This window comes from Anomaloglossus baeobatrachus, unplaced genomic scaffold (assembly GCF_048569485.1).
Source record: "Anomaloglossus baeobatrachus isolate aAnoBae1 unplaced genomic scaffold, aAnoBae1.hap1 Scaffold_2599, whole genome shotgun sequence".
Taxonomy (NCBI): Eukaryota; Metazoa; Chordata; class Amphibia; order Anura; family Aromobatidae; genus Anomaloglossus; species Anomaloglossus baeobatrachus.
Window position 1 is genome coordinate 46,242 of NW_027442145.1, and position 26,217 is coordinate 72,458.

Sequence of the window (26,217 nt, forward strand, 5' to 3'; positions counted from 1 at the left end):
GTACTTCCATGCCACAACCCAGGAAACCTTCCAGGGCAGGAACCAGTCGAGGTTTCGTTCCTTTCGTTTCCTCTAACTGGTCGTCCTCTAAGCCCTCGGCCTCGTCCACTAACTCAGCCAAGGTCCGTAAACCAACTGGCGCATGAAGCCGCGTCCTAAGTCGGCAGGAGCTGCTGCCACCAAGGCAGCCTCCTCTTGATTATCTGGCCGCGCCAGTAACGTCCTTGGTCGGTGGCAGGCTCTCCCTCTTGGGCGACGTGTGGTTTCAACACGTCTTCGATCAGTGGGTGTGGGTTACCATCTCCCACGGCTACAGAATAGAATTCTATTCAGCCGCCAAACAGATTTTTTCTGACAACTCCCCCCTGCTCCAAGGCCGCCGCCTTCTCACAGGCCGTGGCATTCTTGCAGGCCAATGGAGTAATTGTACCAGTTCCCGACTGGGAACGGTTCTGAGATTTCTACTCAAATCTCTTCCTAGTCCCCGAAAAGGACGGTGCTTTCCGACCTGGATCTCAAGCTTCTCAACAAGCATGTTCAGGTGCGGCAATTTTGCATGGAATCTCTGCGATCAGTCAATGACCCAAGGAGATTTCTTAGCATCCATCGACATCAGAGATGTCTCTCTGCATGTGCCATTCGCAGTTTCACACCAGCGTTGGCTACGTTTTGTAATCGGAGAGGAACATTTCCAATTCGTGGCTCTCCCCTTTGGGTTAGCCACAGCCCCTCGTGTATTCACCAGTTGCGGTTCTGCTCCTCCAGGGGTTGGTAGTGATTCCTTACCTGGACGCCCTTCTAGTCAGGGCTTCATCCAGTGCAGACTGTCAGCGGAGTGTCTCGCTCACTCTCGCCACGCTTGCAAGTCCACTCTGACCCCGACCCAGGAACTTACGTACCTAGGGATGCAATTCGAGACTCGGCTGGCACTTGTGAAGCTGCCCTTAGTCAAACAGCAGTCTCTTCATCTGGCGGTTCGCTCTCTGCTGAGGCTCCGCCGTCATTCCATCAGGCACCTCATGCAGGTGCTGGGTCAGATGGTGGCGTCAATAGAAGCGGTTCCCCTTGCCAGTTCCATCTGCGTCCCCTGCAGCTGGACATTTTCCGCTGTTGGGACAAGGGACTTCTTCCTTGCACAGGCTGGTGGCTCTGTCGCCACAGACCAGGAGCTCTCTTTAAGTGGTGGCTTCGGTCCCTCTCTCTGTACCAGGGACGCTCCTTTCTGGCCCCGTCATGGGTGATTCTCACCACGGATGCCAGTCTATCCGGCTGGGGAGCAGTGTTTCTCCACCACCGAGCACAGGGCACTTGGACTCCGTCCGAATCAGCCCTCTCGATCAATGTGCTGGAAATCAGGGCTGTAGTCCTAGGACTCGCAGCCGCCTAGCAATGTTGGAAGTTCAACATATCCTTCAGTGGACGGAGGACTCCAAGTCCACCATATCCGCAGTCCACATCCCAGGCGCAGAGAACTGGGAGGCAGATTATCTCAGCCGTCAAACCGTGGACAGCGGCGAGTGAGCCCTGCATCCGGCAGTGTTCCGGTCAATTTAGCAGGCAGGGCACTCCGGGAGTGGATCTAATGGCATCCCGGCACAACAACAAGGTCCCGGTTTACGTGGCTCGCTCCCACGATCCTCAGGCCTTGGCAGCGGACGCGCTGGTTCCAGACTGGTCCCAGTTCCGTCTGGCCTACGTGTTTCCCCCTCTAGCTCTCTTGCCCAGAGTCCTGCGCAAGATCAAAATGGAGGGCCGTCGGGTCGTACTCATCGCCCCAGGCCCAGGCGAGCTTGGTTCCCAGACCTGCTCCGTCTGTTCGTAGAGGTGCTGTGGCATCTCCCGGACCGGCCAGACGTTCTCTCAGAGGGTCCGTTTTCCACAACAATTCTGCGGCTCTCAGATTGACGGCGTGGCTCTTGAGCCCTGAATCCTTACGTCTTCAGGCATTCCTTCCGAGGTCATCTTCACTATGACTCAGGCTCGGAAGTCTTCCTCGGCCAGGTTTTACCTCAGGACTTGGAGAATTTTCCTGTCCTGGTGTCGTTCTTCCGGCCATGCTCCTTGGCCGTTTTTTCCTTGCCGACCATCCTGTCCTTTCTACAGTCCGGCCTGCAGCTATGTCTGTCCCTCATTCCCTCAAGGGACAGGTCTCGGCTCTGTCAGCGGCGTATCGCCCGACTGGCCCAGGTGCGCACCTTCATGCAGGGCGCATCTCACATCATTCCGCCTTACCGGCGGTCTCTGGATCCCTGAGACCTTTCTTGGTCCTCATGGCCTTACAGAAACCCCCCTTTGAGCCTCTTAGGGAGGTTTCGTTGTTTAGTCTTTCACAGAAAGTGGTTTTTCTGGTGGCCATAATTTCTCTCAGGAGAGTCTCTTATTTGACTGTGCTCTCTTCGGAGTCACCCTTTTTGGTTTTTTTCACCAAGACAAGGTGGTTCTCCATCCAACTCCGGGCCTTCTCCCTAAGGTGGTGTCTCCGTTCCACCTTAACCAGGACATTTCATTGTCTTCCCTTTGTTCGGCCCCTGTGCATCGCTTTGAGAAAGCGTTGCATGCTTTAGATTTGGTGCGGACGCTCCGGATCTATGTGTCACGCACCGCTGTTTTTTTTAGGCGGTGCACCTCTCTTTTTGTGCTGACCACAGGTCAGCGCAAGGGTCTCTCGGCTTCTAAACCGACCCTAGCTCATTGGATTAGGTCGGCCATATCCGATGCCTACCTATGTTCTCAGATGCCTCCCCCGCCAGGGATTAAGGCGCACTCGACCAGAGCTGTCGGTGCCTCTTGGGCTACGGCTCAGCAGGTCTGTCAGGCTGCCACTTGGTCTAGTCTGCACACCCTTTCGAAGCACTACCAAGTGCATGCTCATGCTTCGGCAGATGCGAGCTTGGGCAGACGCATCCTTCAGACGGCTGTCGCCCATTTGTGAAGTTAGGTTTCGCCTACTTCTCAGTTTCTGTTTATTTCCCACCCATGGACTGCTTTGAGACGTCCCATGGTTTGGGTCTCCCATAAGGAACGATAAAGAAAAAGAGAATTTTGTTTACTTACCGTAAATTCTTTTTCTTATAGTTCCGACATGGGAGACCCAGCACCCTCCCTGTTGCCTGTTGGCAGCTTTCTTGTTCCGTGTGTTTTCACCGGCTGTTATTGTAGACAGAAGTTCCGGTTATTCCGGGTTTTACTCTATCTCTACTTATGGGTGGATGTCCTCCTTCAGCTTTGGCACTAAACTGGTTGGATTTGTCATCCGGGGAGTGTATATGCTCGGAGGGAGGAGCTACACTTTTAGTGTAGTACTTTGTGTGTCCTCCGGAGGCAGAAGCTATACACCCATGGTTTGGGTCTCCCATGTCGGAACTATAAGAAAAAGAATTTACGGTAAGTAAACAAAATTCTCTTTTTTTAATTTTTGTGTTTGCAGACCATTATCACTCTCGCTGAAGCCGGATGTTTGGACGTTAGACTGTTTTGTACTTCATGCCTGGTACGTGTCTTTTTACATTATATTTTGTAAACCAATTATTGTAAATTGTCATATTGGGTGGTCACACTACAGGCCGAGTGGTAGTGTCAGGTCACTGATGATCCGACCACTGGGACCCCTTGTGATAAAGAAAAAGGGGTCTCCTGTTACCTTTTCAATGAACTGACGGTCTTGGGCTCTGTTCACACTAGAAAAAAATTTTTTCTCAAGAAATTTCTTGAGTCTGAAAGATTAGCGCACTTGCAGTCAAAAAAACGCACCAATACCGCATCGAAAACCACATGCGTTTTTGGTGCAGTTTTTCCGCAGGTTGGGCCCTGCGTTTTTTTTTACCATTATCTATGGCAAAAAATGCAAACAAACTGTGGGTAAAACCGCAGTGTGTGAACAAGGCCTAACTTGCACTCTATCAAAGACTGTGCAGCTGGCGGAGATGGCCGAATCCAGGGCTAGAACCCAAAAGACGCCAATAAGTCATTCAGGACCTTTTATTAATTGGGTTGCAAAGAAAGTATGAACATTGCTCTTAGGATAGAAATTTTAACCCTATTAAAGGGAACCAGCCAGCAGGATTTTCAGGATTTAAAAAAAAAAAAAAAAAGTAACGAGTCATCTCCAATCTAGGGTAAAGGGATTAATCAGAGAGATCACTAAAAGATCCATGACTAATCTATAAGTCATCAGCACTTATTAGATACTCAAAGTATATAAATTAAAGTAAAGCCAATGCTATACTGGCACTAGGATGCTGAATCTAAGCATACCTTATGTTCTGAGATTGGATGTTTTATTTCAGAAATATCTGCAAGTAAAGTTCCAGCAATGCACTGATATTTGATTGACAGGTGCAACAGGAAGGGAATATGTGGGTCGAGTATTGCTATCTATTCTCGTCCCTGTCTGCTGCCTTGTTTTCTTCCCCCTAGTTGTTAATTCCGGTGCAGGCAGACAGACGGGCGGGAATAGGTAGCAAGACCCGAGCAATATATTCCCTTCCTGTTGCACCTGTCAATCAAATAGCAGTGCATTGCTGGAACTTTATTTGCACATATTTCTGAAATAAAACCTCCAATTTCAGAACAAAAGCTCTGCTTACATTCTGCATCCCAGCGCCAGTATAGCACTGGCTTTACTTTATATATGAAAATCCTGCTGGTTGGTTCCTTTTAATATGGAAATTCCTACATAGTACAAACCACCGGAGTTCCTCTTTATCTAGTACTATAATCATTAATTATGTCTTCTCCTTTTTTAACCCTTTGTATTCTCCTGCAGGTGAAGAAGCCGCTGAGGTCCATGCACTGTCACGCATGCAATGCCTGTGTGGCTAAATTTGATCAGCATTGTATATGGACTGGACATTGTATTGGTGAGCGGCTGTAACATCCTTAGGGGGAAAACATCTAATATAATCCTAGGAGTGTCTCCCAACTTTCCTAGAAACCTGAGTGGCAATGGAAACATAGATAACCATTCCTCTGCATCCTTCTGTTCCTCCAGGCGCTGGGAACCATCATTACTTTGTGCTCTTCCTCTTTGCCCTGACAGCCATGGGTCACTGGATGATCTATGCCTCCTCTATATGTAAGTACCAATCGTCACGTTTGACCATCATGTTATGTGCATGTTATATAATCGCGGCTATTTCTTCCTTTCCTGCAGTCTGGGTCAGTCAGTGCTCCACTAACTTACAGAAAGACGGCTTTGGAGGCTTCTTATTGGAGATTATATCGTGTTCCCCGTGGGTTCTGTACATCTTCATCCTTGTGTGCTTTCTGACGGTGTGGTCTACACTGATGCTTATACTGCAGCTATACCAGGTGACACAATGTAGTCAATGTACAGACATATTTCTCTAATCCGCCATCAAAGTGGCCTGATGAGTGTATGATAAGGGCTACTTTGCACATTTCCCATTTCCAGCTGTTTCTATCTTATCCTCTTTTTTCCTAACCCCCTCCTGTCTGATTGTGCAATAGCACGAAAGGAAAATTGGTTGGGGGTGCTAGCATTTAGTTGGGTCAACAAGATGCTACGTCAGCCATGACTAATTGTGGTCATGTATCTTTTTGCCGCTCGGAACTTATTTTGTGCATCACATATAACCTTCCCCCGCATCTACGACTGACTAAACACAGAGGCTTGAATTCTTCACTTTGCCAATGTAATTCTGTAGTTTTGCAATCTCATACTTTTCTTTAGCCCCTACTTTGTTCTAACTCTCCAGACGTAGAAGACAGACGGAAGTGAGTATATCTGCAGGATTACACTACAGTATGTGTTTCATCTCTTACCATAGTCACATTGTCTGCTTAGAACAGGGGTCTCAAACCCGGCTGGGTGTATGGGCCGCACATAGAAAAAAAATAATTTGGGGGGCGGTATTGATTGCAGGACAAAGTGACATTTATATTGGTATCATATTTCTTTTTCTCTACACCTTTGGATCACTGGTTTTGAACATTTTTTGCTTGTTTATTATAAAAAAAGTGTACTTTTTTGGTGTATATGTGTGTGCATAATTAGAAAAAAAAAAATAAAATTATATATATATATATCTGTCTGTCTGTCTGTCTTGCTCCAAAATTCTGTCCTTACCGCGACAAGCGTCTCATTGGCAGATCGCCTCGGCTCCGCCCCCCACATGGATTGGCCGCTCGCCTCGGCTCCGCCCCCCACACGGATTGGCCTCTCGCCCCGGCCCCCTGCACGCATTGGCAACTCGGCCACGCCCCGCCCCCTCACGCATTGCACGCTCGCCCTGGCCCCGCCCCCCGCACGCATTCCCCGAACTGATAGGAGCCCCGACTCCCAGGTCAGTGCTGTACCCCCGGGAGCCCACATCAGCGTACGCCGCCAACCCAGCCGACACGTACCCTCGCATTGCTGGGGTTGCCGGCGTACGCTGGTGTGGGCTCCCGTGCGAGAGGGGGGCGGGGTACGCTGGTAACCATGGTACACCGAGTAATATTGTGTAGCATGGTTACCAGCGTACACCGGCTCCCAGGTGAGCGCATCAAGGTCCTGCAGCGGCGGAACACACACACACGCACACACATAAGAACAGACACACACACACACACACATCAGATCATACCTCACACACACATCAGATCGCATCCACACACTCACAACATCCCGTGATATCGCTTGCTTCTCGGCGGCGATACTGTGCAGTGACCTTCCAGGACCTGCCGGTGGATCACATGGCCAGAAGCATGTGGTATTTCCGGATGTTGTGATTGTGTGAGCGCGTATGTGCAATATCGTCAGTGTGTGTGTGTGTGTATGCGATCGGATGTGTGTGAGTGTGTTCTGATGTGTGAGTGTGTGTGTGTGTGTGTGTGTGAGTGTATGCGATCGGATCCGTGAGTGTCGGCAGAGGAGTACGGCGTGCAGCACAGCTGCTGGGACCGCCCACTGGTGGGCACAGGGAGAAGTGGGGTGTGTGTGTGAGTGTATGCGATCAGATGTGTGCGTGTATACTGTCTGATGTGTGACTGTGGAGCACGATGGGGAGTGCGCAGCATGGGGGATGGAGCACAATGGGGAGTGCGCAGCATGGGGGATGGAGCACGATGGGGAGTGCGCAGCATGGGGGATGGAGCACAATGGGGAGTGCGCAGCATGGGGGATGGAGCACGATGGGGGGTGCACACCTCCCCCCCCAAAACACACACACGCCGCCACACACGCACTGCACAACACACCACACACACACACACTGGGAACCACAAACACTGCCCTACACAGACACCCACACACAAACAACGCCGCACACACCCAACACACAAACACCGCGGTACACAGAAATATACGCACATACCGCACAACACACACATTGCACAAAACATACCTGCCCCCAAAACACACCACACCCACACAAACCGCGCAACACACACACAACACGCTACAGACACACAGCGCTCCACAAACAACGCAACACACAAACAACACCGCTCTCACCCCCCGCCACACGTAGACAACACCCAGAACATGTACAGCCCCTACAAAAGCACTTGGTAACTACACACAACATCTATATGTAACAAAAATCATAACTACACAATACGTAAATTCTAGAATACCCGATGCGTAGAATAGGGCCACCTTCTAATATATATATATATATATATATATATTTCTTTAACGTTCCTATGGGAGACCCAGACATTGGGTGTATAGCTTCTGCCTCCGGAGGAAACACAAAGTACTACACTAAAAAGTGTAGCTCCTCCCTCTGAGCATATACACCCCCTGGATAACCAAATATAGCCAGTTCAATGCTTTGTGTTCAGGAGGCATACATCCACACATGCATTCTCATCTGATTTTTGATTTTTGGAAAGAGTTTGAAGAAAAGCAGGTCCAAGCCTGGACTCCCGGCATGTCCCTTCTCACCCCACTGTGTCGGCGGTGTTGTTAAGGTTGATTTCAGGGCTGGAGCCTTACATGCCGCGCTCCTTCACCATCCCTCGGGCTCTGGCTTGAAGTGGGAGCCAGCACGGTTCTCCCTGCCTTGCAGGAGACCGGTCTCCATCCGCAGCCCTTCAGGATCCTGCCGGACGGAGCACTCTCATCCCCAGGGACTTGAAACCCTGCGTCTCACAAGCTAAGTATCTGAGACGTTATTTTCGGGGGGTCCCTTGTACTTTATTGTTGGGGAGAGTGGGCTGTGTATCTGTTCTGACATTTCCGGCCGGTTCTCTGGTTTTCACCTGAGAACCGCGCCGATGGTGCCTGCGCGCCGGCCACATCGTTAAATTTAGGCCCCGGCTTCGCCTGAGGTCTAGTTTCGATTTCACTGCCCCTGCATGTCAATCATGCAGAGGGACAGTGCGGCTCCGCCCAGCGACCGTTCGGCACAGGGGAGGGACACTCCTCCCTGAGGAAATGTCCCCTCCCCTGTAAATCTCCTTGGGGCTCCAGATCCCGCTCTCAGAGTAGGCCCCGCCCCCTCTCCTCGCTCCGGCGCCATTTTATCAGCGTTCTCACAGCGATCGGCGCTGGCTGCAGCATCTCTCTGGGGGTCCGGGCTGTGGGATCTGGAGGGCACACAAACGGTCTGGTAAGCCACAACCTCCGGTTGTGGACCTGCTTATATACTCTCTGGGGGTCATTCTGGCTCAGAGCCCCCACTTCAGCAGCATGTCTCACACGAGGAGCAAGGCTGCAAGGCTGTACGCAATATGCACTGCATGTAAGCTCGTGCTGCCTGAACCGAGCACATATCCACATTCTGATGCCTGCTCTAACCTGGCAATGCCTCAGCCTGGTATCGCTCCCACAGTGGTCCCTCCGGCTGCTCCGGCTCCGGTGGCTGAACCCCCGGCTTGGGTAGAATCATTCTCTAGGTCAATCTCCCAGTCTTTTGCCGACTCCATGGGACAGCTGTCCCGGACTTTGCTGACCATGCATCAGCCCCCTTCTCAGGGCGCCTCTGCTGCTAGGGCTCTCTCAGCGGAGCTCACAGAGGATTCTTCTTCTGGTCCCAGACCCCGTCCTCCTAAAAGGAGACGCAGGGCTCCCTCTCCTTCCTCGTCCCGTGACTCTGATTCACGAGCTGACTCGCAGGACGAGGAGGATGCCTTTACTGGAGGCTCGGACGCTACCTCCATGTGCCCCATTAATCTGTCCGAAAGTGACGCAGATGTTAGTGATTTGATTGCGTCCATTAATTCTGTACTGGACCTCAATCCACCAGTATCAGAGGAGCAACCCTCTCTGGCAGAAAAGCACCAGTTTACCTTGCCTAAGAGGACAAGGAGTGTGTTCTTTAACCACTCCAGTTTTCAGGCCACTGTGACCAAGCCTAGGGCCTGTCCTGACAAACGCTTCCCAAAGCGTGGTTCTGATGACCATTTTCCCTTTCCACCAGAGGTGGTCAAGGAGTGGGATCATTCACCAAAGGTAGACCCTCCGGTGTCTAGACTCTCAGCCCGGACAGTTGTATCAGTGGCTGATGGCACCTCACTTAAGGATTCCACTGACCGCCAGGTTGACCTTCTGGCCAAATCTGTATATGAGGCGGCAGGGGCCTCGTTCTCCCCATCTTTTGCAGCAGTGTGGGCTCTCAAAGCCATCTCTGCTTCTCTAGAGGAGATGCATTCCCTCACCAGGGACTCTATGCCCGAAATGGTTGCCTTATCTTCCCAGGCTTCAGCCTTTTCATACTATGCCATGTCTGCCATGCTGGAGGCTTCTCACTGCACGGCGGTGGCTTCGGCTAATTCCCTCGCTATCCGCAGGATCTTGTGGCTTCGAGAGTGGAAGGCAGACGCTTCTTCAAAGAAGTACCTTGCTGGGCTCCCATTTGCTGGGCCCAGGCTGTTCGGTGAACAACTGGATGAAATTATTAAGGAAGCTACTGGCGGGAAGAGTACTTCCATGCCACAAACTAAAACCAGGAAACCTGTCCAGGGCAGGAACCAGTCGAGGTTTCGTTCCTTTCGTTCCTCCAACTGGTCGTCCTCTAAGCCCTCGGCCTCGTCCACTTACAGCCAAGGACCAAAAACCCAACTGGCGCACGAAGCCGCGTCAGAAGACCGCAGGACCTGCTGCCACTAAGGCAGCCTCCTCTTGACTATCTGGCCGCGCCAGCAACGTCCTTGGTCGGTGGCAGGCTCTCCCACTTTGGCGACGTGTGGTTTCAACACGTCTCCGATCAGTGGGTGCGGGATATCATCTCCCACGGCTACAGGATAGAATTCTCTTCCAGCCCGCCAAACAGATTTTTTTTCTGTCAACTCCCCCCTGCTCCAAGGCCGCCGCCTTCTCACAGGCCGTGGCATCCTTGCATGCCAACGGAGTAATTGTACCGGTTCCCGCCCGGGAACGGTTCAGAGGTTTCTACTCAAATCTCTTCCTAGTCCCCAAAAAGGACGGTTCCTTCCGGCCCATCCTGGATCTCAAGCTTCTCAACAAGCATGTTCAGGTGCGGCATTTTCGCATGGAGTCTCTGCGATCAGTCATTGCCTCAATGACCCAAGGAGATTTCCTGGCATCCATCGACATCAGAGATGCCTATCTGCATGTGCCAATTGCAGTTTCACACCAGCGTTGGCTACGTTTTGCAATCGGAGAGGAACATTTCCAATTCGTGGCTCTCCCCTTCGGGTTAGCCACGGCCCCTCGAGTATTCACCAAGGTCATGGCAACAGTGGTTGCGGTTCTGCACCTCCAGGGGTTGGCAGTGATTCCTTACCTGGACGACCTTCTAGTCAAGGCTTCATCCAGTGCAGACTGTCAGCGGAGTGTCTCGCTCACTCTCGCCACTCTAGTCCAATTCGGGTGGCTTGTCAATCTGCCCAAATCCACTCTGACTCCGACCCAGAAGCTCACGTACCTAGGGATGCAATTCGAGACTTTGCCGGCACTTGTGAAGCTGCCCTTAGTCAAACAACAGTCCTTCCATCTGGCAGTGCGCTCTTTGCTGAGGCCCCGCCGTCATTCCATCAGGCACCTAATGCAGGTGCTGGGTCAGATGGTGGCGTCAATGGAAGCGGTTCCCTTTGCCCAGTTCCATCTGCGTCCTCTGCAGCTGGACATTCTCCGCTGTTAGGACAAGCGGACTTCCTCCTTGCACAGGTTAGTGGCTCTGTCGCCACAGACCAGGGGCTCCCTTCAGTGGTGGCTTCGGCCCCTCTCTCTGTCTCAGGGACGCTCCTTCCTGGCCCCGTCCTCGGTGATCGTCACCACGGATGCCAGTCTATCCGGCTGGGGAGCAGTATATATCCACCACAGAGCGCAGGGCACTTGGACTCCGTCCGAATCAGCCCTCTCGATCAATGTGCTGGAAATCAGAGCTGTGCTTCTAGCTCTCTTAGCCTTTCACCAACTGTTGGCGGGCAAGCACATTCGAGTCCAGTCAGACAACGCGACAGCGGTTGCCTACATCAATCACCAAGGCGGGACACGCAGCCGCCTGGCAATGTTGGAGGTTCAACGCATCCTTCAGTGGACGGAGGACTCCAAGTCCACCATATCCGCAGTCCACATCCCAGGCGTGGAAAACTGGGAGGCAGATTATCTCAGTCGTCAAACTGTGGACAGCGGCGAGTGGGCTCTGCATCCAGCAGTGTTTCGGTCAATCTGCCGCAAGTGGGGCACTCCGGAAGTGGATCTAATGGCATCCCGGCACAACAACAAGATTCCGGTTTACGTGGCTCGCTCCCACGATCCTCAGGCCTTTGCAGCGGACGCGCTGGTTCAAGATTGGTCCCAGTTTTGTCTGTCTTACGTGTTTCCCCCTCTAGCTCTCTTGCCCAGAGTCCTGTGCAAGATCAGAATGGAGGGCCGTCGGGTCATACTCATTGCTCCAGACTGGCCCAGGCGAGCTTGGTACCCAGACCTGCTCCATCTGTCCGTAGAGGTGCCGTGGCATCTCCCGGACCGTCCAGACCTTCTCTCACAAGGTCCGTTTTTCCGCCAGAATTCTGCGGCTCTCAGATTGACGGCGTGGCTCTTGAGTCCTGCATCTTGACGACTTCTGGTATCCCTTCTGAAGTCATCTCCACTATGACTCGGGCTCGGAAGTCTTCCTCGGCCAAAATCTATCACAGGACCTGGAGAATTTTCCTGTCCTGGTGTCGCTCTTCCGGCCATGCTCCTTGGCCTTTTTCCTTGCCGACCCTCCTGTCCTTTCTACAGTCCGGTCTGCAGCTAGGACTATCCCTCAATTCCCTCAAGGGACAGGTCTCGGCTCTGTCAGTGTTGTTCCAGCGGCGTATCGTCCGGCTGGCTCAGGTGCGCACCTTCATGCAGGGCGCATCTCACATCATTCCGCCTTACCGGCGGCCTTTGGATCCCTGGGACCTCAATCTGGTCCTCACGGCTTTGCAGAAACCCCCCTTTGAGCCTCTTAGGAAGGTTTCTTTGTCTCGTCTTTCACAGAAAGTGGTCTTTCTAGTGGCCATAACTTCCCTCAGGAGAGTCTCTGATTTGGCTGCGCTCTCTTCGGAGTCACCTTTTTTGGTTTTTCATCAAGACAAGGTGGTTCTCTGTCCGACTCCGGACTTTCTCCCTAAGGTGGTTTCTCCTTTCCACCTTAACCAGGACATTTCCCTGCCTTCCATTTGTCCGGCTCCTGTTCATCGCTTTGAAAAAGCGTTGCATACTCCGGATCTATGTGTCTCGCACCGCTGTTCTTAGGCGGTGCACCTCTCTTTTTGTGCTGACCACAGGTCGGCGTAAGGGCCTCTCGGCTTCTAAGCCGACCTTAGCTCGTTGGATTAGGTCGGCCATTTCCGATGTGTGTACTCAGGTGCCTCCCCCGCCGGGGATCAAGGCACACTCGACCAGAGCTGTCGGTGCCTCTTGGGCTCTCAGGCACCAGGCTACGGCTCAGCAGGTCTGTCAGGCTTCCACTTGGACTAGTCTGCATACCTTTTCGAAGCACTACCAAGTGCATGCTCATGCTTCGGCAGATGCGAGCTTGGGCAGACGCATCCTTCAGGCGGCTGTCGCCCATTTGTGAAGTTAGGTTTCGCCTACTTCTCAGTTTCTGTTTATTTCCCACCCATGGACTGCTTTGAGACGTCCCAATGTCTGGGTCTCCCATAGGAACGATAAAGAAAAAGAGAATTTTGTTTACTTACCGTAAATTCTTTTTCTTATAGTTCCGTATTGGGAGACCCAGCACCCTCCCTGTTGCCTGTTGGCACTTTCTTGTTCCGCGTGTTATCACCGGCTGTTGTTGTAGACAGAGGCTCCGGTTGTTCCGGTTCTTGCTCTATCTCTACTTGTGGGTGGCTATTCTCCTTCAGCTTTTGCACTAAACTGGCTATATTTGGTTATCCAGGGGGTGTATATGCTCAGAGGGAGGAGCTACACTTTTTAGTGTAGTACTTTGTGTGTCCTCCGGAGGCAGAAGCTATACACCCATGGTCTGGGTCTCCCAATACGGAACTATAAGAAAAAGAATTTACGGTAAGTAAACAAAATTCTCTTTATTGATATATATAGATATAGATATAGATATTGATATAGATATTGATATATATATATATAGATATTGATATAGATATTGATATATATTGATATATTACACATATACGCACACACACTAGCAATGTCCCATTTTTAGATGCAATGAGAAATATTAGTTTGTAATGGTGAGAAAAGTTTCTACAAATGTCAAACTCATCTGCAGAAGTTTACACGTCTGGCTTAGTGACGAGTATGGCGTAAGGAGAGGAGGGCGGTTCTTGACCCCAGGGGATAGAACCTGTCATTTTAATGCATCGTGCAATTGATGTACTCAACTATTTTTTTGTTTGTTCATGTAGATCACATTTTTGGGTCTGACAAGTCAAGAAAGATTCAATCTCCAAGTGCAGAACAGATACAGTAAGCACCAAGTGCCGCTGCGGAAATCTCCTTTCAAGTAAGTGTTGGATGTGCGCCAAAAGTTGCACCCATTTCAGATGTGTCTATTCATTGAAGACACAAGGCAATATGGCTGCATTTAACCTGTCCGATTGCAAGTATTAGACTGCCGGTTGGTTACATGCAAACTGATTGCTTAACACTAGAACTACTGAGGTAGTCATTTTGACTACTTTGCACCATGTATTTTTATATAGGTGTCACGAGTCCAGTAGTTCTAGTGTTAAAGGGAATCTTTCAACAGGTTTTTGCTATGTAAGCTGAAGTTAGCATGCTTCAAGGGTTAATACAGAAAGTTCAATTATGCCTATTTTGTCACAGTCCGATCTTTTTTTTTTTTTTGCCTAGGTCTGTTTAACCCCTTCAGCCCTGGGGCACTTTCCGTTTTTGGTTTTTGTTCCCCTTCTTCCGAGAGCCATAACTTTTTTATTATTCCATCAATCTTGCCATATGAGGGCTTGTTTTTTGTGGGACAAGTTGTACTTTTAAATGAAACCATAAGTTTTACCATATGGTGTACTAGAAAAAAGCAAAAAAATTCCAAGTGTGGAAAAACTGCAAAAAAAGTGTGATGGCACAATAGTTTTTGGGATGTTTTATTCACGGTGTTCACTATATGGTAAAACTGATGTGTGGAATGATGCCTGAGGTCGGTGCGAGTTTGTAGACACCAAACATGTATAGGTTTACTTGTATCTAAGGGGTTAAAAAAAACATTCACAAGCTTGTCCAATAAAAGTGGCGTACGTTTTGCGCCATTTTCCGAAACCCGTAGCGTTTTCATTTTTTGGGATCTATGGCTCAGTGATGGCTTATTTTTTGCGTCTCGAGTTGACGTTTCTAATGGTATTTTTGCGCAGATGCTACGTTTTAATTGCCTGTTATTGCATTTTGCGTAAAACTTGCGGCGACCAAAAAACGTAATTTTGGCATTTGGAATTTTTTTGCCACTACGCCGTTTACCAATCAGATTAATTGATTTTATATTTTGATCGGGCATTTCTGAGCGCGGCGATACCAAATATGTGTATATTTATTTATTTTTTAACCCTTTAATTTTCCATGGAGGGAAAGGGGGGTAATTTGAACTTTTAGGTTTTTTTTGTTTTTTTATTTATTTTTTAAAACTTTTTTTTTTACTACTTTTTTTTTTGTTTTACTAGTCCCCCTAGGGGGCTATAGCGATCAGCAATCCGATCGCTCTTATCTATCTGCTGATCACAGCTATACAGCTGTAAACAGCAGATACAGTCACTTCCTGTTTCACTCTGCTCTCGGCCGAGGGAAAACGAAAGTGAAACATCATAGCTGCAGGCGTCATCACATGACCCTGTGCTACGATGGCAACCACCGAAAGTCACGTGATCACTCACGTGACTTCCGGTGGGGCGGTGGTAAGTGAAAATCTTCACCGCGCGTATATACATCTTGCTGCCAGACTTTGACAGCGAGATGTAAGGGGTTAATGTTACGGGTGGTATGCGATTCCACTCATAACATGCAGGCACACATATCAGCTGTTGAAAACAGCTGATATGTGTGCCGATCAACGCCGCCTGTCCGCGGCAGGGGGCGGGGCTTAACGGGACACAGTCCATGACGGATATATCGTCCATGGTCGTGAAGGGGTTAAGCAGCAGGATCTTTATCATTACACTAGAAGGTGGCCCGATTCTACGCATCGGGTATTCTAGAATTTACGTATTGTGTAGTTCATGTATGATTTTTGTTATATATATATATATAGATGTTGTTGTGTGTAGTTGCCAGTGTTTGTGTAGGGCGCTGTACATGTTCTGGGTGTGACGGGGGGTGAGAGCGGTGTTGTTTGTGGAGCGCTGTGTGTCTGTAGCGTTGTGTGTGTGTTGCGCGGTTTGTGTGTGTGTGGTGTGTTTTGGGGGGAGGTATGTTTTGTGCAATGTGTGTGTTGTGCGGTATGTGCGTATATTTGTGTGTGCCGCGGTGTTTGTGTGTTGGGTGTTGTGTGTGTGCAGCGTTGTCTGTGTGTGTGGGTGTCTGTGTAAGGCAGTTGTTTGTGGTTCCCAGTGTGGTGTGTTGTGCAGTGTGCGCGTGTGTGTGTGTGTTGGGGGGAGGTGCGCACTCCCAAACGTGCTCCATCCCCCATGCTGCGCACCCCCCATCGTGCTCCATCTCCCATGCTGCGCACTCCAAAACGTGCTCCATCCTCCATGCTGCGCACTCCCAAACGTGCTCCATCCGCCATGCTGCGCACTCCCAAACGTGGTCCATCCGCCATGCTGCGCACTCCCAAACGTGCTCCATCCGCCATGCTCCGCACTCCCCATCGTGCTGCATCCCCCATGCTGCGCACTCCCAAACGTGCTCCATCCGCCATGCTGCGCACTCCCAAACGTGCTCCATCCGCCATGCTGCGCACTCCCAAACGTGCTCCATCCGCCATGCTGCGCACTCCCAAACGTGCTCCATCCGCCATGCTGCGCACTCCCAAACGTGCTCCATCCGCCATGCTGCACCAGCATCAGCCTCCCTACCCGCAGCATCAGCCTCCCTACCCGCAGCATCAGCCTCCCTACCCGCAGCATCAGCCTCTCTGCCCGCAGCATCAGCCTCTCTGCCCGCAGCATCAGCCTCTCTCCTCCCAGCATCAGCCTCTCTGTCCCCAGCATCAGCCTCTCTGTCCCCAGCATCAGCCTCTCTGTCCCCAGCATCAGCCTCTCTGTCCCCAGCATCAGCCTCTCTGTCCCCAGCATCAGCCTCTCTGTCCCCAGCATCAGCCTCTCTGTCCCCAGCATCAGCCTCTCTGTCCCCAGCATCAGCCTCTCTGTCCCCAGCATCAGCCTCTCTGTCCCCAGCATCAGCCTCTCTGTCCCCAGCATCAGCCTCTCTGTCCCCAGCATCAGCCTCTCTGTCCCCAGCATCAGCCTCTCTGTCCCCAGCATCAGCCTCTCTGTCCCCAGCATCAGCCTCTCTGTCCCCAGCATCAGCCTCTCTGTCCCCAGCATCAGCCTCTCTGTCCCCAGCATCAGCCTCTCTGTCCCCAGCATCAGCCTCTCTGTCCCCAGCATCAGCCTCTCTCCTCCCAGCATCAGCCTCTGTCCCCAGCATCAGCCTCTCTGTCCCCAGCATCAGCCTCTCTGTCCCCAGCATCAGCCTCTCTGTCCCCAGCATCAGCCTCTCTGTCCCCAGCATCAGCCTCTCTGTCCCCAGCATCAGCCTCTCTGTCCCCAGCATCAGCCTCTCTGTCCCCAGCATCAGCCTCTCTGTCCCCAGCATCAGCCTCTCTGTCCCCAGCATCAGCCTCTCTGTCCCCAGCATCAGCCTCTCTGTCCCCAGCATCAGCCTCTCTGTCCCCAGCATCAGCCTCTCTGTCCCCAGCATCAGCCTCTCTGTCCCCAGCATCAGCCTCTCTGTCCCCAGCATCAGCCTCTCTGTCCCCAGCATCAGCCTCTCTGTCCCCAGCATCAGCCTCTCTCATCCCAGCATCAGCCTCTCTCTTCCAGCATCAGCCTTTTCTGTCCCCAGCATCAGCCTCTCTCCTCCCAGCCTCCCCCAGCCTCAGCCTCCCCCAGCCTCAGCCTCCCCCAGCATCAGCCTCTCTCCTCCCAGCATCAGCCTCTCTCCTCCCAGCATCAGCCTCTCTCCTCCCAGCATCAGCCTCTCTCCTCCCAGCATCAGCCTCTCTCCTCCCAGCATCAGCCTCTCTCCTCCCAGCATCAGCCTCTCTCTTCCCAGGATCAGCCTCTCTCCTCCCAGCCTACCCCAGCCTCAGCCTCCCTCAGCATCAGCCTCTCTCCTCCCAGCATCAGCCTCTCTCCTCCCAGCATCAGCCTCTCTCCTCCCAGCCTACCCCAGCCTCAGCCTCCCCCAGCATCAGCCTCTCTCCTCCCAGCATCAGCCTTTTCGGTCCCCAGCATCAGCCTCTCTCCTCCCAGCCTACCCCAGCCTCAGCCTCCCCCAGCATCAGCCTCCCCATCCCAGCCTTCCCCAGGATCAGCCTCTCTCCTCCCAGCCTCCTCCAGCACGCCGTGCTCCTCTGCCGACACTCACAGATCCGATCGCATATACACACACACACACACACACACACACACCCGATCGCATACACTCACACACACCCGATCGCATACACTCACACACACCCGATCGCATACACTCACACATTGACGATATTGCACATACGCGCTCATACTCACAACATCCGGAGATACCACATGCTTCTGGCCATGTGATCCTCCGGCAGGTCCTGGAAGCTCACAGCACAGTATCGCCGCCGAGAAGCAAGCGATATCCCAGGATGTTGTGAGTATGTGGATGCGATGTGAGAGTGAGTGTGATCTGATGTGTGTGTGTGTGTGCTGTTATGTGTGTGCGTGTGTGTATGTTCCGCCGCTGCAGGACCTTGATGTGTGGATGCGATGTGATGTGTGTGTGAGGTGTGTGTGTGAGAGTGAGTGTGATCTGATGTGTGTGTGTGTGTATATGTGTGTGTGTGCTGTTATGTGTGTGAGGTGTGTGTATTATTTTACGCCGCTGCAGGACCTTGATGCGCTGGTATCTCGTCCCCCGCTCGCACGGGAGCCCACACCAGCATACGCCGGCCAGCCCCAGCAATGCGAGGGTATGTGTCGGCTGGTTTGGCGGCGTACGCTGATGTGGGCTCCCAGGGGTACAGTACTCACCTGGTAGTCGTGGCTCCGTGACAGTGTCGGTTCGGGGAATGCGTGGGGGGGGCGGGGCCAGAGCTAGCGTGCATTGCGTGAGGGGGGCGGGCCGTGGCAGAGTTGCCAATGCCTGCAGGGTGCCGGGGCGAGAGGCCAATCTGTGGGGGGGGGGGGCGGAGCCTGGGCGAGCGACCGGCCAATCCGTGTGGGGGTGCAGCCTGGGCGAGCGGCCAATCCGTGCGGGGGGGGCGGGGCCATGGCGAGCCCAGCGGCCAATCAGCTTTGTGTCACCGTAAGGACACAATTTTGGAGCAAGACAGACCGACAGACAGAATAAGGCAATTATATATATAGATATGTATGCAGTCTGCCACACCCACTGCTGTGTTGACACATCACTGTCAATGTACAATTTCTATACAGTGTAACTCGGGATCAGTACAGGATCAGTAATGTAATGTATGTACACAGTGACTGCACCAGCAGAATAGTGAGTGCAGCTCTGGAGTATAATACAAGATATAATTCCGGATCAGTACAGGATCAGTAATGTATGTACACAGTGACTCCAACAGCAGCAGCTTTCAATAGGATAAGGTATACAGTGTGTCCACCGCCATTAATTTGAGAACGGCGGCAGCAAGGTGTCGATTCGTATTGAATTGATGATGCCCTACAATTTTTTAATTCACTTTTTTTTTCTCTCTCGTTCTGTTTTCAAGATAAAAATGCTAACTCCGTTGTTTTCCACCAGGTGGCGCTATCGGTGGTTTCATTGCGTAGCGCATGGATACTTTACTATACCTAGACACCACTTCTATGCCTATAGCTGCCGCCGTTCTCAAGTTAATGGCGGTAGACAGGATATGGGTGGACACACTGTATAGAGCCTGGTGTGGGCAGGGACAGCCCTCTACTCTGCTACATGCCTAAATTTAAAAATTCACATTGACTGCAGCCAGTAATCCAAGTGATACATCGTTGGATTCAGGGGCTCCTTCCCTACATTATTCTGCTCTCAGATGAGATAGCAAAAACCTGCTGACTGATTCCCTTTAACGGCTTCTTTAGACACGCCGACCACACTTCCATGCACATAGAACGATCGTTAATATGATCATTTCGTGCACTTAGGACAGGGGTGGGGAACCTTTCTACTCCCGGGGGCAATTTGTACATTTCTAACTTCGGGTGCCGTACAAAATTTTCAATGTGAAAATTATACCCGCCTATATGGTCCTCAGCTGGATCTTCAAACTACTGTATGTTTTTTTTAAATATTGGACATATACAAGCAGATGTCTTGCAGCTTAAGGGGCACTTTGCACACTACGACATCGCAGCTGTGATGTCGGTGGGGTCAAATCGAAAGTGACGCACATCTGGCGTCGCAGTCGATATCGTAGTGTGTAAATCCTTTTTGATACGATTAACGAGCGCAAAAGCGTCATTATTGTACCATCGGTGTAGGGTCCGGCATTTCCATGAATTGGGAAATACCGATGTTACGATGTTGTTCCTCGTTCCTGCGGCAGCACACATCGCTGGGTATGAAGCTGCAGGAGCGAGGAACATCTCCTACCTGCATCCTGCGGCTCACGCCGGCTATGCGGAAGGAAGGAGGTGGGCGGGATGTTTAATTCCCGCTCAGCTCCGCCTCTCTGCTTCTATTGGCCGCCTGCTGTGTGATGTCGCTATGACGCCGCACAACCCACCCCCTTAATAAGGAGGCAGTTCGCCGGCCAGAGCGACGTCACAGGGCAGGTGAGTGCATGTGAAGCTGCCGTAGCGATAATGTTCGCTGCGATGGGGGGCGGGGACTATCGCAAGCATCGGCTAGCGATGTCGTAGTGTGCAAAGTGCCCCTTTTAATCTTTTTTGTGTTGCTTGTTCTTTGCTTCCTAGATTGACTATTTCTGATCTTGATTTCATCTGTCAAAGTAGAAATAATAAATTTTAGCATCTATGGCGTTATCATTTAGCAAACCAGCTCCATAGAAATACACAACCCCTGACATCCTATGGCTCTTTTTGATCAGTATTACCTGGAATTTAATGTTAGAGACTGATCTATGGAAACCTGGAAATTAAAAGACAGACAATCTGGTTATTACTCTTAAGGCCGCTTTACACGCTACGATTTATCTGACTATATGTCATCGGGGTCACGGTTTTCGTGACGCACTAACGTCATCGTTAGCGTCGTCGTTGCGTGTCACGCCTATGTGCGACTCCGAACAATCGCAAATAGGGTGAAAATCGTTGATCGTTGACACGTCGTTCAGTTTCAAAATATTGTTCATATTGTTACATTTGACACCCTGCCAACGACGAACAACATCCACACGGCCGCCGTAGTCAAACAATATATCGCTGAACGATGTAGCGTCGATTGTGAGATGGGTACATGTGACCGCTACAAAACGACCTATGTGCGATCTCGGCAAATCGTAACAACGATCTGGGCGTGTCACATCGCTATCGATATCGTTGTGTGTAAAGCAGCCTTTAGAAAGAAAAATGTATTAATGACCTGAATTTTCTCTCTTCCAGCCGTGGCTGTATCCAGAATCTGGCAGACTTCTTTCATTGTCAGTGCTTCGGATTGATCAAAACCAATCCCGTAGACTGGACGCAACAATACCACAACATCTTGCAGGCCTCCATGATGAGGGGCACCCAGTCTGTCTAGAGGGACCCTACGTGACCTAGAAGCCATCGAGTGCCTACTAGTTACCACCATCCTCGGATGACACACTAGGGCAGTAACATCCCCCGGGGACCCTTGTATAGCCCACCCTACGGAGGGGTCTGCAGGAACTCTTACCTGTTTATGGACTGGATGAAAAAAGAAAGTTTCCAATAAAAGTTGCCTATTGACCGGATCACATGAATAGTCCAGAACACTCCTAGGGTTTTATCCTCTCTATATGTATATACAGTATATATATATATATATATATATATTAGTACCTTGCTCATGTTCACCTTTCACCGATTTTGTATAAAAAAAAAAAAACCAAAACATAAAAAAAATATAAAATAGAGAGCACTTCATTTCCAGACTCCGGCACTGATGCTATATCTTGTCTTTCGATTGACTTAAGGGTGCTTTACATGAGACGATCTATCGTGCGATAGATCGTTGGGGTCACGGTTTTTGTGACGCACATCCGGCATCGCTTGCAACGTCGGGCTGTGTGACACCTCCGAGCGACGCAGTATCGCTCACAAATCGTGAGTCGTGTACTCGTCGCTCGGTTTCATAATCTCGTTTAATTAAAATGGCGCCGGTTGCTCATTGTACCCGGGGTAGCACACGCCGCTCCGTGTGACACCCCGGGAACGATGAACAGCAGCTTACCTGTGGCACCCGCGCCGGCTATGAAGAAGGTGGGTGGGATGTTTACGTCCTGCTCATCTCCGCCCCTCCGCTTCTATTGGCCGGCCGCTGTGTGACGTCGCTGTGATGCCGAATGTCCCTCCCCCTTCAGGAAGAGGATGTTCGCCGCCCACAGCGAGATCGCTCAGCAGGTAAGTGCGTGTGACGGGGGATAACGACTTTGTGCGCCACAGGCAACTAATTGCTTGTGACGCACAAACGACGGGGGCGGGTACGATCGATCGTGAAATTGCACGATAGATCGTACCGTGTAAAGCAGGCTTTATTAAAGAAGAGGTGATTGTAAGAAAGCAGACAGGACCGAGAGGAGGCAGTTTAATGATTCACTATCTCAATAGCGTTCTGACAACTCTAAAGGGGGCTTTACACGCTGTGATATCGCTAGCGATGTCGAGCGCGATAGTACCCGCCCCCGTCGTACGTGCGATATGTGGTGATCGCTGCCGTAGCGAACATTATCGCTACGGCAGCGTCACACGCACATACCTTGTCAGCGACGTCGCTGTGACCGCCAAACAATCCCTCCCTCAAGGGGGAGGTGCATTCGGCGTCGGAGCGATGTCACTAAGCGGCCGGCCAATAGAAGCGAAGGGGCGGAGATAAGAGGGACATAACATGCCGCCCACCTCCTTCCTTCCGTATTGCCAGCGGGACGCTATGTGCGGTGTCACACGTAGCGATGTGTGATGCCGCAGAAACGAGGAACAACATCGCTAGTGCCCAAACAACGATATTTTGTTTTAGAACGACCTCTCCAAAACCAACGATTTTTTTGCCACTTTTGGGATCGTTGAAGTTCGCTCGGACGTGTCACACGCTGCGATGTCGCTAACGGCGCCGGATGTGCGTCACAAACACCGTGACCCCAACGATATATTAGCGATGTCGCAGCGTGTAAAGTCCCCTTAAGGACCAACCAGGTAGGGAAACCTGGAGAAAAGTGATAGGGGTTTTCTTCAGTTATGTACAGGGTTTTTTTTTTTATTTGCTGTAAGAATGTGTTTTACAAGATGTTAAAAAAATAAGCTCTGGTGCTCCCAGAGGTCTCTGTTTAATTTGCTGCTGCGAGCATGGTCAGTCACATACAGCCATCGCCGTTGAGGCCAGTGAGCAGTTGCAGCGGTCCCATGGATGGACATCGAAATAAACAGAGATCGTCGGGGACCACTGGTGTCAATGCTGAAGTGGCTAGGGAAATGACCGGTGAGGGATTGGTTTTTCACAGGCAGCTGGATAAAGTGAATTACTACTAGTGTATTGACTTACACTAGGTCAAAGATAAAAAAAAAAACCAAAACACAAAAAAACCTTCACCAACCCTTTTTGCCATAAGGAAAGTGCATCCATCTTTTTTTTTATAGTTTAAAAAAAAAAAGAAAAACTTCCTTTAGCATACACTTAAGTGCCCGGTTTCAGCTGGAAAAAAAAAAGGACCAATATATTTTAGAATTGGTTTAGCAGATTACCTCCCAGTTTTTCTGCCTTGGGCACATTTCATTCTTTTACACCATATACCGTATTTTTCGGATTATAAGACGCACTTTTTCTCCCAATATTTTGGGTGGAAGACGAGGGGTGCATCTTATCGGAATGTAGCTTACTGGGGCTGGTAGAGAGGGGTCACAGGAGGCAGGGGAGATGCTGCGGGCATTGTGCTGTGAGTTTACTGTGAGCCGCGGGCGCTGTGCTGCGGGCTTACTGTGGGCCGTGGGCGCTGTGGGCTTACTGTGGGCCGTGGGCGCTGTGCTGCGGGCTTACTGTGGGCGCTGTGCTGTGGGCTTACTGTGGGCCGCGGGTGCTGTGGGCTTACTGTGGGCCATGGGCGCTGTGCTGCAAGCTTACTGTGGTCCGCGGGCGCTGTGCTGCGGGTGCTGTGGGCTTAATGTGGGCCGCGGGCGCTGTGGGTTTATTGTGGGCCGCGGGCACTGTGCTGCAAGCTTACTGTGGGCCGCTGGCGCTGTGCTGCGGGTTTACTGTGGGCCGCGGGCGCTGTGGGTTTATTGTGGGCCGCGGGCGCTGTGCTGCAAGCTTACTGTGGGCCGCTGGCGCTGTGCTGCGGGCGCTGTGGATTTATTGTGGGCCACGGGTGCTGTGCTGCGGGCTTACTGTGGGCCGCGGGCGCTGTGCTGCGGGCTTACTGTGGGCCGCGGGCGCTGTGCTGCGGGCTTACTGTGGGCCGTAGGCACTGTGCTGCAAGCTTACTGTGGGCCGCGGGCGCTGTGCTGCGGGCATACTGTGGGCCGCGGGCGCTGTGCTGCGGGCTTACTGTTGTCCGCGGGCGCTGTGGGTTTATTGGTGGTGCGGGGTTCAAATAATGATACCTGGAGTCGGCGCATGCGCAGATAGAGCTCTCATCTGCGCACGCACCGCCTCCGGCTCATTGATTCCCCACAGCGGACTTAAGGAAAATAGCACCCGGAGGTGGCGCGTGCACAGATGAGATCTTGACTTGTCATTGAGCTGAGAGCTCCATTTGCACATGCCCCATTTCTTTGAAACACGCACCGCCGACAGCTTCCGGATGTTCCTGCCTCACAGCAAGCATCTGGGATACCCGCTGCACCACCCGCAGAATCGCCCTACTCCACCACTGCCCCTGCCTCCTGTGACCCCCGCTCCAACACCGCTGTTGCCCCCCCGTCCCCTCCGGTAAGACAGCATTGGATTATAAGACTGACCCCATATTTTCTTTTTTCTCTAAATTTGGGGTGCGTCTTATGATCCTGTGCGTCTCCTAAAACAAAAAGTACGGTAGCTGTAAATGAATAATTCAGCAAAAATTTTACTTTAGCTTCCAGTTTTTTTTTGAGGGGTTCTTGCTGTTTGTTTTTTTTCTTTTTAAATATCTCTGTTTGCTGGCATGAAATTAAATGTCAGAGCTCACTTAACCCAGCTGGGTCAATATAGCATACAAATATAAATGGGAATATTTCCATTCACTGACAACAAGCGTAGATTTTAAAATTGGTGAAGTATTGAGACAATGGCCTCAAGCAGTATTTTTCAGATAGTGCTGCACCTCTCATCAGACTTGTGCGTTACCACCCATTGCCCGGCAGCAGTAAACGACCACCTATCCGCTGTTTGTTTGCTGGTCAGGGGTCGTTTTATATCCGCTATACTCAGGCAGATGCACAACTTATGATCCGTAGCAGATTGGTCACCGCCATTGTTCTCGGCAGCGCAGGTCCTGTTTACACAAGATGATCTGCTGCCGAGAACAATGTTTTTTTTGCAAATCAAAAGATCATTTCACCCGACGATCGAGCTTATGGCTCATTAGTCAGGTGATAGTCACTCAGTTTACACTGCAGGGATATTGTGAGACATGCAATCCTAGGAATCAGTGACAATCGTGCGATGTAAATGGGCTTTGTTACGTGGCTTCAATGTGACTGGGGGGGACTACGGAGAGAACTCCATTCACTAATCCGGCATCGTGACAATCCGTAACTGGTGATGTGTTCTCCTAGAACTGGCCAATAATCCAGAATATTTGCTAATCCAGCGTCTCTCCAGTCTCCTTATTTTGGTGGGGGGACAACATCAGGCGAGGAGGTAGAGCGGTGAAGTGTTCTGTCATTACATGCTGTGCACTATGTATATTACATGTGGAGTGTTAATTAAATCATTTATTACAATTGTTGTTTCTGCTTTCTTTTAAACAAAAAAAAATATAAAACATTTTTTTTTGCTAATTATTTCATGACCCCACTGAGCAATGCACTCGTTTTTGGACACTAATCCCAAAAAGGCCCAAGAGTTACCAAATGTTGCCCTTATGGTCAGGGCCGTATTTGGGGTTTTTGCTGCCCTAGGCACTGTCAGTGGTGGCGCCCCCTTCTGATCAGTCAGATTACGGTTATATGCACACAGCTTTTTTTTTTTTTTCCCAGACAGATCCGCCCTATAACCCGCCCAAAAAACCCAAACTCTAAATATTAAAGAAATGAACTCATACACTGCAATGTAAAACGACTTGCTGTCCATATGTTCAGTCTTTGGAGTTTTTTTAAGCGCGTCAGGTTTCCTCAGACATGAAGCGGCTGACAGTGACCGGTCCATTATATGGCGCCTGCTGCTTGGATGCCGCTTACTAGTTGTGACCGGTCCATTATATGGCGCCTGCTGCTTGGATGCCGCTTACTAGTTGTGACCGGCCATTATATAGCGGCTTCTGCTTGGATGCCGCTTACTAGTTGTGACCGGTCCATTATATGGCGCCTGCTGCTTGGATGCCGCTTACTAGGTGTGACCGGCCATTATATGGCGGCTGCTGCTTGGATGCCGCTTAC

The 26,217-nt window shown here is 51.0% G+C and overlaps 1 protein-coding gene across 1 annotated transcript in view; it reads left to right on the plus strand.

The window, feature by feature from the left end:
• Window positions 1–25,563, plus strand: part of ZDHHC13 (zDHHC palmitoyltransferase 13) — a gene marked incomplete at its 5' end in the record, with an annotated part of 69,746 nt that extends 44,183 nt beyond the window's left edge. Inside the window, 6 exon segments of the mRNA XM_075332234.1 lie at window positions 3,428–3,490; window positions 4,766–4,859; window positions 4,991–5,074; window positions 5,153–5,310; window positions 13,777–13,874; window positions 21,073–25,563. Of these exon segments, the coding sequence (XP_075188349.1) occupies window positions 3,428–3,490; window positions 4,766–4,859; window positions 4,991–5,074; window positions 5,153–5,310; window positions 13,777–13,874; window positions 21,073–21,211 (636 nt within the window).
• Between the last annotated feature and the right edge of the window lie 654 nt (window positions 25,564–26,217).